At 40.7% G+C, this 14,925-nt stretch overlaps 1 protein-coding gene across 2 annotated transcripts in view; it reads right to left on the bottom strand.

Moving 5' to 3' along the window:
• The window catches only part of LOC137891944 (corticotropin-releasing factor receptor 1-like), a 51,884-nt gene extending 45,684 nt beyond the window's left edge, over nt 1-6,200 (bottom strand). For both annotated transcript variants that reach the window (XM_068736814.1, XM_068736813.1), the window contains exons 1-2: nt 5,682-6,200; nt 45-135 (exon numbers count right to left, since the gene is read on the bottom strand). In XM_068736814.1, coding sequence (XP_068592915.1) covers nt 45-135; nt 5,682-5,711 — 121 coding nt within the window. In that variant the 5' untranslated portion in view covers nt 5,712-6,200. The remainder of the gene's footprint in view (nt 1-44; nt 136-5,681) is intronic.
• Nucleotides 6,201-14,925: the final 8,725 nt, after the last annotated feature.

The raw sequence follows: 14,925 nt of genomic DNA, 5'->3' as shown, positions 1-14,925 counted from the left end.
CTGGCCTTTAAAAGCAGTTGCTGTAGTTGTAAACATGGACTTACAGGAGACATTTCCCGACAGCATGAGCAGAGCTTCACACGTCAGATCTGCAAGAGAGCCGGAAGGCAGGAGGAGGCTCATGATGGCACACACCTGAAAACAGAGAAGAGCCACCAATCAGCGGATCAATCATCAACAGAACACGTTTGACACGGCTTATTAATTCCCCCACGTACAGTCGGCGAAGTTGAATCCAACCGAAAGACTTGCGGTGCCCTTGAGCAGACGATGATACATGTATTAACAACTCCTCTCGAATAATTTGGAGCGCTTTGTAGTTTGTTTCATGTTTACAGATACAAGGATTCAATAAAATATAAAGGCTTAGCAGTTATTTACCTTCTTGGAGGGCTGCAGAGCTAAAATTCACATTAATTTGTGTGCATTGTGTGCGCGGTTGCAGCGACTTGTGTGCAAAAGGAGGGGAAACATTAAATAATGTTACATAATTCAGGAGAGGGTTATGTGCATGTATCTGCTGTGTCTCGTGTGACTGAAGAAACAGCTTGTATTTCAGCACAACAACGATGTAATATAGTATCTGCTGCATTTACACAACCGGGATGATAAAAGGTGAGAACCTGGTTTTGTTACATGACAGCATTTTGCATCCAGACTGGATTTCTTGTGACTGCTGGTAAATGTGTGCGTTGTGCTGCACGTTGCACTGGGGACGCGTGGAAACCAGTCATGCATCTGTCAATGGGGTTTTATTGAGAGGCAGAGAAGACTAAAATGTCATGGGTTTAGTTTTTTGCTTGGCCTTTGTTAAGTTGACCCCGCATGTCGCTGCGAATGTCCTTGAGTACCTGCCGGCGGCTGCTATTACCCATAGAAACCATCTCGTTCCTTCCCTTTCCAACCGCGGTTAACGCCGTTCATCCTTGCCATAATCACACACATACCTTAGGAGCAACAGAGGTCAGATGGCGGCCGGCGGTACCACGGTTTCACAAGAACTACGGTGGCCTGCAGGTGAGGTAAAAACACAAACTCTCTCTAGAGTCGGAGTTTGTGTTTGTCCGTTCTGGGCTACTGTAGAAAGATGGCGGTATACCGGTTTCATCACTGGTGTCAGGTTCGGGCACAACATGTATTTTGCATTTTGATAATGCTTTTTTGGTTTTTACACACAAGGACGAGGGAGAGAATTACGTGACTCCATCACAGTCTGCGTTTCATCACACAAACTCCTGCTTTTCATTTTGACATCTTGTTAGAGCGGCCGACGAGCATTCAACAGATCGTTTTGATGAAAAAAAGGCATATATTCAAACTCTTGTTAAGATGTAATAGGTTATGTCAGCTTTCAATTTCTTCAAATATGTCAATGTCAAGTGTAATGTAATTACCAGTTTGGCTTTGAAATACTAAAACAACAGTACATTTGTTAAAAAACATTTTTTTATTGTTGCGCTTCAGGTTGCTCAGCACCACAGCTCACCCACAATTAAAAACAACAGCACGGCTGTTACTACTAACTCTGAGTGGATCACACTACATTTACATTATGGGGCAGAAACACAGGGGATACCTCATGTCCACTCGTATTTGGAGCCAATAAGCACATCTGTGTTTAAAATGTATTTTTTCTTTCTTAAAATATGTTCCCTTACATTACGAATAGAGTGATATTTGGTAGAATCATGTTTTGAAGGGGACATCCCTTTTCATTTTTGTAATACCGTTAAATATTACCTCACTGCAGAAAAACACTAAAACTACTGTGATAGAAATTTGAGGTCATATCGACACCCCAGCATGCAGCATGACGGATAAAAACTGCTCATTCTAAACTAACGAAAACACTTAGTGTCAGGTTACTATACAATAATGAAAAGTCTGAATATGATATTCAATTTCTGCCAAAAGGTACCGCAAAATTCTGCACACTGGCCCTTTAAATAAAACATACTTCTCATTATTGCAACATCTGAACCACATTTAACTTTTTCCCTTTTTTGGCAGAACCCAAAGAAAACATTTCTTTGAAGAATTTTTGTATCATTACATGTGAGCGTTAAAGGCACATTGATACCTGATGGTTGCAGCAGAGTGCGTAGTCACGTCATGCAGACTGTAACTGAAGCAGATGTTACTGGGTTGAACTGTCCCCCGGTGGCTCGCTGCGTCTGTTTCACGCTCACTGAGTCCTGGCCAGGTATCAGAGGACGTCACCTGCTGTACTGCTGGCCGTCCGCCCTCCTCCCACCTAATTAAAGCTCAACAACGTGACTGACAGCCGCCACGTTAAACCCACAGGATGAAACAAACCTGTATTTAATCAGCGGGGCGTCATTTTATTTGTGTGGAAGACGCTCGTGATTAAAATGCAATGATGTGGAATTAGTTGTTGCGCCTACAGTCACGGGATTATTGTCAACAAAAAGAAGGCCACACTTCTAGAGTTATATACGCATTAATGAATTATTATGAGCAAAGCATTGGTGTGAGCAATATTTTGGGGTTATTTGAGTTGGTAAAACATTGTTTCTGTCTACAATCAGGTCCTGAAAAGCTTTTTAAAACCATATTCTCTTAAGTAGTAAGAACATGCAGCTTATTCTGCTTTTGCATGTTTAATAAATGTTCTAAATGAGAGTCTATTCCACGGCTGCTTCTGGACATGTTGGTGTCCTCTGTGAGACGTCGGGACAGATCCTTTCATCATAAAGTGTCATAATAATAAACAGAATTTGATGACATCTTATTATTTCAAATGCATCTTCTTATTCTACATTAGTCCCACTGGTTTGACTCACTCTCTGGTTTTGCCTCATGTGAACCGCAGATTAATTAACCAGTTTATCCATCGTGGGGTTAAGTAAAGTTTCAGTTGCTGATCGCTATCGGCAGGTATTCAGTGAAAATATGCGCTCTGGAGATCAGCAGATCCCTGATAATGCTACACGGTGAACAACAAATATGTGTTGAAACGGACAGGAAGAGAGCTTGCAACATAGAAGTAAAATAGGACATTTTACATACTTTGATGAGTACAAAAAAATCTAAAGATTGTTGTTAGCTGTTATGGGGACAACACACGTCAGTGTCGCAGATTACCGGGAAGAGAGTGAATGCAGCTCAGGAGACGGACAGTTGGATAGTTAGCTTGTTAGCTTGTCCTTCTCTGGAGAAGAGATGAGCGAGTCGGAGGGACAAGTAGAGACCAGCACACTGTTCGGCTCATTTTCTGTAACCAGTGTAGCATTAAAGCATGGTGGAATTAGCAAGCGAGCTAATTAGCCAGCTGCTCCTTAGTCTGTTCTATTTCTATGGCTAGTAACGTTGGCGGCAACTGTTTCAGAACGGTTTCTTTTCACAACTTACAGAGCACATTTTAGACCTCCGTTTGAATCAGTGAAGCAGCTTAAATATGTTTGCAGCATGTGTATTGTTGCCTTTAATATTTGCCTCTGATATTTAAAGTGTCTGTGAGCTGCAGCCAACCGGCAGCAGCCCTGAGGTGTGTGTTTCACCACAAAATGTCACCGACTCAAACACAAAACAAACACTCTGAATCAAGATCCAACGAAGCACAACAATCTCCTCTTGAATCAAGTTGATTTGAATGAAAGCAGGTTGAAATTCTCTGATTTAAGAACTCAGTTTCAGATTAAAATGACTTGATAACGTTTTATAATCTGATCATTGTTTTTATGAAAAGTAATCTGCAAAAAATGAACACAAGTGGTAAAGGATAACTGCAAAAAAATACAATATTTCTCCCAGGTTTGAAATCATTATTTAAGTTTAGTTTTTAGGTACTTGTACTTCACTTGAGTATTTCTATTTCATGCTACTTTAAAATTCTACTCCGCTTTATACTGCACAGCATTTATCTGACAGTAACTAACTTGCATAATTAGTGTATTTTGCACTCAAGTAAACATTTGAATGCATGACTTTTACTAACAGAATATTTGCACACTGTGGCTCCGGTTCCTTGAGTATAACATCTGAGTACTTCTTTTTCTACCACTGAAATACTCAGAAAAAGTACCTCAAAACATTGTTGTTTTTTTGAATGCACTGGTCAGTTTAAAGAGTCTTCTTTCAGACTATAGTGGAAAGAAAACATTTAAAATTCACATTTAGGTGTTTATTTTACTACTTTGTCTGTTTGCATCTGTAGATTTCAAAGGTTAATTTAATTTACATATCTGAACATAACGTTTAGGAAGACTTGTAATTCAAAAAACAATCACCTTAATGTGAGTAATGAACTGGTGAAGATTCATGGTGATATCTATGAGTATATCTATTTTTTGATCCTATTCACCTGTAGAGTCTTCTAAATGTCTGTAGTTTAACTAAACATCTCTTTAAAGGACGTTTTCTCTAGATTACTTTTTTCTCAGACTCCAGAAATCTCCACTTCAGTAGCTCTTACATACACCAAACTTTACACTTTCATTCCTCTCTATGTTCTGAAGCTTTCTACAGAGGGGGTTGCTCACACATCATTCAGAGAATCATTTATAAAACATGTTAATACTAAAAACATGATTAACCAGATTTGTATTGTCTGTTGACAGTATTTATGATTCATGGAGAGATACAAAGAGATATCAAAAATCCCCTCTGTAAAAACATTTGACTCTAATATGTCATCAAAATGAAATAAGAATGTTGAACCTGGCTTCATCCACTGTTTATGTTCTGGAAATGTGCTCATATTTAATAAGAAAATGCCTCATTTGAACATAATATTTTCAGAAAACTTGTAAAACAAAACAATAATTGTCTTAATGTAATCAACTGGAGAAGTTTCATGTGAGTTTAATAATCTAAGTATAAAACCTCGAGTACAGTACAGTACTCGAGTAAATGTACTCCGTTTCTTTTTGACCTCACAGCAGACACGTGAGTGGGGGTCCCGGTCTTCAATCACAACAATGGAGGACGCGAATAGAAGCCAGCAGGGTTCAGAGGATTCTTGACTATTCTTAGTGCTCTCTCCTGAAGTGATTCACCTCCGGCTTCTGCAGCATCACCAACCAACCACATGAGCCCCTCTGTGCCCCGAACACGAGCCTCACATGAGTCATCCCGGGAAAGCTTTCAAGAGTTGAAAATGTTAATTGGACTTCTGCTTTCTGGGATTCCAAACACAGAGAACAGGAAGTGAGAGGAGTGCATTAACACTTTTAATCTCCATGTGTCCCAAATCTGTGTTTTCAGCATCAGCATCTGAGCTCCAGTCCCACAGAAGAAGAAGAAAAGGAAAAGGAGGGAGGACTCGTGTCACTCGGGATCGTTTTTCTCATGCCATCTTAACCCAAACTCATGGCTCATGCTTCAGTGTGTGCAAAGTAAACACGCACAGCGCTAATTCGATAAATATGATGCAGATTGGTTGTTGTTTTTTGCGGTGCAGATAGAAGAAAGTCTGGATTACTGCCAAAGCTTTTAGTTCAGAGAAAGGTTTTTATCTAATGGATAATACAAATAAATGTTTTAAATAGCTGTGAGATGCAGACAATACCCGAAAGTGACATCTGGATGGGATGATGGTGTTAAATCCTCTCACATCAAGATGATATTCCGCTGAATAAGATAGTTAAGCTATTTCTAATTAAATGTACAAACCCGGATGCGATGGTTTAAGCCAATGAAGCCAAAAGCGCAGAACTTACCTCGAGCAGACAGAAGCATTTGCGACGCATTTCCACCCGTTTATTGTTCACATAGTGTTCACATGCGTCAATAAATGTCTTATTGTGACTCCGTTTTATCCACCGAGACTCTCCCTCTTCAGTTTAATTGTGCAAAAAAAAAAGAAGAAAAGTCGCTCAGTTTCTTGATGGTGTCCAATAAAAAAAAAGAAAAACAGAAGATGCTGCTTAAACAGAGAACAAGGCGCGTGGCCAGAGAGATTAGATCCAGTCCAGTGAGGAGGATCCCTTCAGGTGTCCTCTCCGTTCAGGTCCGGCTTTTTCTCCTCAAATGAAGTCGCTGCGTCAGTTTGTGTTACGCGGACTGGAAACCGAATCCACCTTTTTGGAGAGAGGCGCGCACCATCAGACGGACTGTACCGCACCCGCTTCACGGCTGGCCCCGGACCAAAAAAAAAAAAACTCCCTTTGCTGGCACGCTTTCCCTCCGCAGGTTACACCGTCGTGTTCCTCCTCCTCCTCTTCCCTCCTCCTCCCCCTACTCCGGCTTCACATCCAGCGTGAGAGTCCCGCGCGGAGCCGCTGTGGTGGTTCAGCATCGACTCCTCGACGCGCCGCCCACGTTGTTCCACTTAAAACCGGAGGAATAACTCAATTCCTCGCCTCGGAGTTAATTATGCAACGGCTCTCCGCTGTCCCAGATCATAATCTGTAATCCCTCTGCAATCTAGACGGCAGTGCTTTAAGGAAAGTTAAAGGACGCAGCTAAATGATTTTTTATTTTTTTTTTATCTATGCGCATTGCTGAAAAGAAGAGAGGCTCATCCAGGAAAAGGAAACCCTTTTAACATGTGTCCCCGTTCTCAGCTGAATCAGTGCCAGACTCTGAGTTCACAGATTTGGCTGTGAGCGACGATGGACAGATGGTCCCACTGTGTCAATAAAAAATACATAAAACAAAGTTAAGCATCTCCCCGGGGTTCTTTTTAAATAAAACCCAATGCAAATGACTTCCCAATAAACAGGCTCTTTGTGTTCAGATCAGTGCTCAATCAATCAATCAGTCAGTCAGTCAATGGACAGTCAGGATCCTCAGCGGGTCCATAATTAACTCTTGTGGGTCAGAAAGAACAAAATGCATTTACTCTGTTACACAAACGTATGTTTATTATTGAAATGTCTCTATTTTTGGACTATTTACAGTCGCAATAACTGATTACTTTTTTTGGTCACTTGGGGGCAGCAGAAACAAATTGAAGCACAACGCTGACATATTTAGGTTGATATGCAGAATTTAAGCAAATAGTCACCTATTCACACGTCAAGCAAGCACAAAGCAACATCTTTTGAGCTCAGTATTTGGTCTCCACCACCTCCTGAACCGTCTCTTTAGCTAAATGCTCCACTATGTTCATCAGCTATAGTCTAAGTGTGTCTGTCTGCTGTTTGCTGCTGAGCAGGCAGTGAACGTATCCTCATACAACTGTTTGTATGTCATCTTATGAAAAGATACTCCTCATTTTTTTGTGCGTTTTCCTACGAAAGCCACAAGACGTGTACATTTCTATGTGTTGCATTCATACAGCCTTTAAAAAAAAATAAGCTTCTGTCTTCACAGGGAACAACTCAGTGTAAGGAGCTGAGGGGGTGGAGGAATCTACATTCCAGCTGAGGGCCCCCCCCCACACACTCCTTCAGGAGAGCATTGGGTTCAGGTGTGGGAGCTCCACACCTGGAGCTGATCTCCTCATCAGGGAGAGGAACAAATGTCAGGCAGCGACACTGATCAGAGAGAACGTGTCTTCTCCCTAAGATCTCCAGAGTTGGCGAGAGTTAAGACCGGTAAGTCGGCTAGCGTTCCGGCTCAAATAGTTTATATTTTCTAGTTTTGTGACAGAGCTCTGGACGGAGCTAGGTTTTCTGTTGTTTCGTGTTACTTGAAGTATGTTTAATTAAATACCCTGAAAACCTGCAGAACTGCCTCTGCCTCTGATTGTGTCCTCCGTACCGTCCTGTTACATTAGTTAGGTTTAGGAAATGATCGTGAATACTTAGTTAGGATTAGGCAACAAAACTACTCCAGTAAGGTTTAGGAAAAGATTGTTGTTTGGGTTTAAATAACCACGGAAATGCAGGAACTACATTATGCAAATAACGTGACAAATAAATCATGGTTGACTTCTTGTTTCACACGGGGAACAAACTGCTGTCTCCTGAGTGAAAGGTTGTTGAACACATCCGCCTCAAATATGTGCTTTTACAATCTTTATGCTTCCTCCTTCATGATTATGTGGATAACATACATTATTTTGTGGGATATTTATAAATTAAAGCGCATTGTTTTTTGTTGGTAAAGGCTATGAATGTTGGATGAGAACAGCCTGCATATCATCACCTTTTCAGGTAATATGAAGAACTTAAGCAAACGGTCACCTATTTACACAACAAGCAGATACAAAGCAACATCCACCTGGAGTCTCTTTTTAGCTCTGATTTTGGTCTCCACCACCTTACGAGAACCTTAAGGGTCTATTTAGCTGCTAATTCTCCTCTATGTTAACCAGCTAGTCACTAACTGAGTCTGTCAGCTGTTTGCTGCTGGGCAGGTAGTGTACAGATGGGTTTTTGCAGCTTTCTCTCTGAAATCAGCTGCCCACTGCTGCTGAAAAACGACCCCATGAGAGCCGTGAGAGAGAATCAAAACAATGAGCTAAAAAGATGCTAAAAAGCATCTGAGAGGAATTATAAAGATGTTCAATGGTTCATCACAACGAGCAACACATGCAACGTTAGACTTTGATCTATTGATCTATTGACATATTGATTGTGGCGCCTCCAACCTCTCCAAGGCTCTACAGATCAGAATTGCTCAACCTCATGCTCACTCACATTGCTTCATTTGAAGGGAAATGGTTGCGACACAGGTTCAACTCGTTTATCAGGGAAAAATACCAAACATATATCTTTGAGTTTTTGGACATTGAGACTTCTCCTTGGACTCGTGGAAGTTGTTCACTTTTCACATTATTGTCCAACACTTTAATAGGTTCAGTTATGGTTTTTTGCATCATCGGGGGACTTCCATCCCCCCTGGTGCTCCTCTTCCTGCCAGTTTGAGTCTAAATTAATATTTCCCACGACGCATCATATCATCAGACGTGATGTATTCTGCTCACAAGAAGAAGGAGCGATGGTTGTTTGGCAATTATTCAGACCACCAAGCCTTCGAGTGCACAGAATGCTTTATGCACACTGAAGCTTTCTTTAGACCCAGTGACGTGCAAAGAGGCATTATTCAGAAGATGCTTTAATCCAAGGTGACAGTGCCCTCCTCCCCCCCGAGTGTGCCATCTTGTGAAGTGTCACTAGTGGCAAAAAGGAGGAGACCACAGCAAACTGGTTTATTAGTGTGAGCCTTGTAGGACACAGTGTACCTAAACTACTGCACACACCTGTCTAGCATCCAGGTGCCAATATCGCTTTAATCAAGCCGACTGGTGCATGCTTTAGTGTAATTTGTTTTGGTCTCGCTGTGGATTTTCTGTGAGGCCTGTTTTTAAATCCCTTTTTTCCTGCAGCTGGCGGAGTTCACCATGAAGCAGACTGTCGTTGACCCCCCACACACACACACACACACACACACACACACATACACACACGTCCCTCCCTCCCTTCTCCTCCTCCTCTTCCTCCATCTAATCTGAAATGCAATTTATCTCCAATCTAGACATGTCACATCCACGGCTCTCCACGGCGTCAAATTTTTTGTGTGTGTGTGTGTGTGTGTGTGTGTGCGAGCGTGCACGCTGAGGGTCATTCCAGATGCACGGTCGATGACAAAGCTGCAGCCGTGATGTGTTCGAGTGACGAACATGCACTCGGACCCCGTGAAGGTTTGGACAAACGTGGCGTTCTCCTCACATGAGTGCATTCAGTGATGAAAATGTTTAACCTGCAGACTCCCTGCTGGATGAGGTCGCTTTACTTTGATGGGTTGGAAAGAAAGGAAAGTTTAAATAAAAGTGGTGATTCTTACAGAGAGGAACATGTTTGAGTCAATATACTTAGTTTTTATTAAACTATTTTAATAAACGATAAGTTTATAATGAAAAAATTTAAAAAAGACAAACATTCTCTGGTTCTGGATTCTCTATGTGAGGATTTGCTGCTTTTCCTTGTTTTGTGTTTATTTTATTTCTTTATTCAACTTTTAGTCAAGATAATCCCTTTAGAGATTTAGAATCTCACCACATAAAAACACACATAACAAACAAAACACACAAAAACATACAATTTCACATAAAATAATTTAAAACTAAAGTACGTCCAGCGCTCAAATGATCCAGTTTTCAAAGATCGTACATGTTCTAGTTTAAAATGTGAAAACATTAAATGTGTAAAATCGGTTCTTCAGCTGCTGATATCTTACAGCGTCAGTAGAAAACATAGATAAGCAGACAGCTCATGTAATTAATCCTCATACTGTAAAAATGTACCAATGTTTCATTCTGAGGTTGTCTAAGGAGGACAAACCATAATTACTTCCTCATACAAACTATGATTACACATGTTTCATTGTTGTACTGTTGAAACCAAGCATGCAATTTGAACTTGTGGTGTGTAATTTCTTATTTATTTTTGCTAATTTAAGACAAATGAACTAATCAAGATAAACGATCAGCACATTAATCAACAATAAAAATAACCCTTAAACACGTAAAAACATAGACGTCCATTTTTTCCCTTGGAAACAAACCAACCTCAACCCAAAGACCGTTTATAGCTGTACATAGTTGTAGAATGAGGTTTGGTGGAGAAGGCTAAGACCTTTGACGGAGCATCAGAGCATCAGAGCAGCGATGCTGTGAGAGCTAATCCCCCCTCAAAGAAACATACATTAACATATAAATCTGATACCAAACATAGATCACATGAGGAGGAGGCTGCTGCAGACGAACAGACAGAAGGGACGGGTAGTGTCTGTTCTGCATGATTATGATTTTATTTTACTGGTCAGCTGCTGCTAACAGCAGATGAACGCTTCATGAATTATGTAACTTGACCTCACATAAATTACAACAAAAGCTACTTTACTTGTTTCGGATCCCTGAAAATATCCTCTTTGACCCCAAAACATACAATGTTTCTGTTACTTGTGTTTGAAATAATAATACATGTGAGATATGGCCAGAATAGGACCAGATCTGGGTAGAATAAGACCAGATCTGGGTAGAATAAGACCAGATCTGGCCAGAATAGGACCAGATCACTGAAATATGGTTAAAAAGCCTGTTTTTGTTGGATCATTATTAGACCATTTTCATACTGAGGACACAAAATCCATTGAGTTAGTTGTTGTTGCTATGGTGTGAGGTTGACCCACATCTTGAGGTAGAATTGAGGGACCACAAGTGATTGAGAAGAATGAACGAAACACACCAATCAGCTAATGAAAGCTTGACTTCAGAGCTCTGATTGGATAAACACTGACCCTTCTCTGCAGCTGACTCAGTCTTCATCAGCAGGTTGAACTCAATTTGCAGATGAAGACAGTTTGACACAGTTGAAAGCTCCAGAAAAAGTGAGTAAATGGTCCTTGAGTTAAGTTTTCAAAGTTTAGAATTTTTAAGCTCACATAGACAAGAAAATAATAGAAAGTCCGAGAGGTAGTTTGAATATCTCCATTTCTGAGCAAACTCAAATTATTGGTGAAGACCATGTGATACGGTAGAAAGCCCCAGATAAACGAGTAAGTGAGCGATGAGTTTAGATTGGTTTGCCAATTGCTTATTCAAGAACTTTAAAGGAAACATACAAGAAAATCACTGAGAGTTTGAACGTCTTTTATTTCCGCACTAACAGAGCAAAATCTATTTGCAGATGAAAACAGTTTGACATAGTTGAAACCCCCAGAAAAAGTGAGTAAGTTGAGTTGAGATTGTATCTAAAGTCAAGAATTTTTATGCCAACATAGATAGAAAAATCATGGAAGGTCCTCGAGGTAGTTTGAACATACATTTCCGTGAAAACTGAGCAAATTCAAATTACTGATGAAGACCATGTGATATGGTAGAAATCCAGGTAAACGAGTAAGTGAACCTTGAGTTGGGATTGTTTCCAAAGTCCAGGATTCTTAAACTGACATAGACAAGAAAATCAGGTAGTTTGAACGTCTTAACTTTCACAAAAACTGAGCAAACTCAACCTGCTGATGAAGACCATGTGATACGGTCGAAAGCTTGAAAACAAGTGAGTTGAAGTCTTTGTTGATTACTTTTTCTTTTTTTTTTAAATACATCGATTGTCGGCAGGCAAAGTTGCATAATCATAAATTCAATCATCCAATTACTGGAGCGAACTTCAAATGGATTTTTCTGAGATCGGAAAACTTGTCAAGTCACTCAGCGAGATGGTGACCTAGAAAACGGCATCTGCGTGTGTGTGTGTGTGTGTGTGTGTGTGTGTGTGTGTGTGTGTGTGCGCGTGCGCTCATGCTGATTCTTGTTTTGATTTTTTGCCACATCTGTGCACTGTGTCGTCCAGGCACACATTCAGAGCACCACTTGAAGAGCTCGTCCAACAACAGCAAACACAGAGCGTCCTGAAACACAACCACTCGTCTCATGCAGGACGGGCGTGTGAGGAAAGGAACAAAAGACGGCGTGCCGCAGAGAACAAGGAACACCGGTTTCTGCTCGTGTACTGGAGAGGAGAGAGCGACTGTATATTTATGATGTGCATGTTACCGAAATCGCTACATCTCCTCCTTCCCCTCTCGCAGATATTTCAACCGGGGGTGGTGAACAATTTCGAGAGTCGGCCCTTGAACCAGGGGTTTTGTGACGAAGCCGAAATGAGTTATTGGTGGAGCCTTCGGAAGATGGCGTATTGATTTTATGACAGGGGTGGATGTAGTAGCACCTTCCCCAACATGACACAACTCTGTGCATGCTAATAAGGCCGCCGCGACAAAGAACGGCCATTGTGCCCGAACGCACCGTTAACCTTTGAGAAGACCCGAGTAGGTTTCACGTATGAAGCTGTTCTGGTGATTTCTAAAGTAGCTTTGTTCTCATGCACACGCTGAACGGCCCTGACATTCACGCTCCACACTGTGAGAGAGCACAGTATTGTAATCTGATCACATTTAAAAAAATAAATTTAAAAAAGTGTAGTGGTCTTCAGCGGTGCATCTCATTTCCGATACTCTTCAGCGGGATTACTTCCTGACAATCATATTGGGGGGGGGGGGGGGCATTTGGTTGTGCAATTTTAGTAACATCATCATTTCTACACTCCTGACATTTACGGGGATGATGGTTGTGTAAGATGATAACAACACAGATGAAAATGTAATCTGTTTTGGAGGAATAGCTGTTATTGTGTTGAAGTCCATGTCACAGTAAAATTATGCACACCAGGAGTAAACAAATATGTACAAACATGAGTTCAGATAAAGATACAAATAAATATGAAATACAACGGCAACAACAAAAATAAACTATACAAAGCACAATACAATTAAAAATGCAAGTACTAATAAAATAAAATAAAATACAAACAGAAAATGGATTAAAATAAGGTAATCAATAAAAATATTTTTTTAAATATATAAATAATTCATATTGCTAAAAACATTTTTTTAAATTAAATCGAACAAAATTTGATTGAGTTACAAATACAGAACAAGAATAAACCATGAATACTTCTTAAAGATACAGTACAACAACAAATACAAAAAAATAAACAAACACAAGAAAATGCACACTCACGGAAAGACTAATGCGCCCGCTGGGAATTCAAGCGACTCTGGCTTTAATTCATCTGGACATCCAAAGAGTGTTTCTGTCACACATTCATCCGTTAAGGTAATGAAGCCGCCAACAAGGTGCAGCAGGTCAGTCTCCTCGAACCTTTTTCTAGCCGATCTGCTTCTCTTTTTCAACCATCTATCATCTGTCAATTATTCTTTCTATTTGCGCCGATCAATATTTCTACCCGCTCATCCATCTACCGTCTGCCTCTTCCTGTGAGATGAAAACAAAGCTGAGGTTCACTCGTTCACTGCTCCTTATATAGTAGATGCTCACTAGTTTATTGAAGTTTCCTTCAATTACTAATCAACATTGCAACTACTTTTGTATTTTTGCATCGTGGGATTGTTAGCAGAACAGTGTAATGTTTATGTATGGCATGGCCTGTTACATGTGAATTTTAGATGGGTGAAACTGAGCAATAGTATTTCAATAAGTGCATGTTCATCATGCATGTAGATACGACGGTGTGTGTTGGTAGTATTGGACGGCGCTGTTTGTTGTGTGTAACTGCAGCACTGTCCATAGTGATGCAACTAATAGACAGACAGACAAACAGACGTTCCCCCTCACTACCGCTGTTAGCTCTCTCAGCGTCGTTAGCACCGTTAGCTGCAAGCCGCCGAGTCAGCCTGTCGCAGCGGGTAGTGCAGCGCGTCAAAATGATGGCGCTCCACAGTCACTGGGTTAACGTTGTGAATTCAATCAAAAACAATTGCTTAGGTTTAGGAAGAAAATGGTTGGGCTTAAAATAAGTACGTAAGTCAAACGTAAACAATGAAACACTTTAGTACATGATCACCGTTCTCCTGGTTGAAAGTCCTGTGTTTGTTTGACCCTCCCACTGCATTGTCACATATGGTAATGACCTGGATGGGTTTACATCGTAGTTACTGACAAAGCATCGGTATTTGACGCCTGAACAGGCCAGCTGAGAGAGCCTTTTAAAAGCCACCTCAGTTACGTCATCCTGGCACCTGGCCTGGGTGTTCACTAGGCCTTCTCCTACAAAATTCCAATCAAAGAGACACATAACAACCAGGAAGAGACTCAAAATGACCACAAAGGAACATAAAATGACTACAAAGAGACACCAAAAGACTACAAGAGACTCACAGCAATTATGAATAAAGACAAAACAACCACAAAAGAGACTCAAACTTACCGCTTCATGCTTTCTTGTGCCAAAACCTTGCTGCACAAAACACACTGAGGTTTTTGCCCTCTTTTGTCCTCAATGTAATAAATCTATATCTCATGTAGTCGGTGCCGTACTTGCGTTTCGCTCACTTAGCATGAAAACAAACTTTGTGGGTGTTCTTCTATACTGTGAAATGGCGGGTGTCTATTAGCATTACAAGGCATTAACGCCAAATACTGTTAAGGAGTGTGAATAACTCCGCTGCATAAAAAATCCTCTTCAAAATAAAAGCACAAGATTTAATTTTTTT

Source organism: Cebidichthys violaceus, unplaced genomic scaffold (assembly GCF_023349555.1).
Source record: "Cebidichthys violaceus isolate CVI_PGR_0920_01 unplaced genomic scaffold, fCebVio1.0.p SCAF_72, whole genome shotgun sequence".
NCBI lineage: Eukaryota > Metazoa > Chordata > Actinopteri > Perciformes > Stichaeidae > Cebidichthys > Cebidichthys violaceus.
The sequence above is the reverse complement of the archived record's forward strand: the minus strand, read 5'-3'. Positions and strand labels throughout refer to the sequence as shown.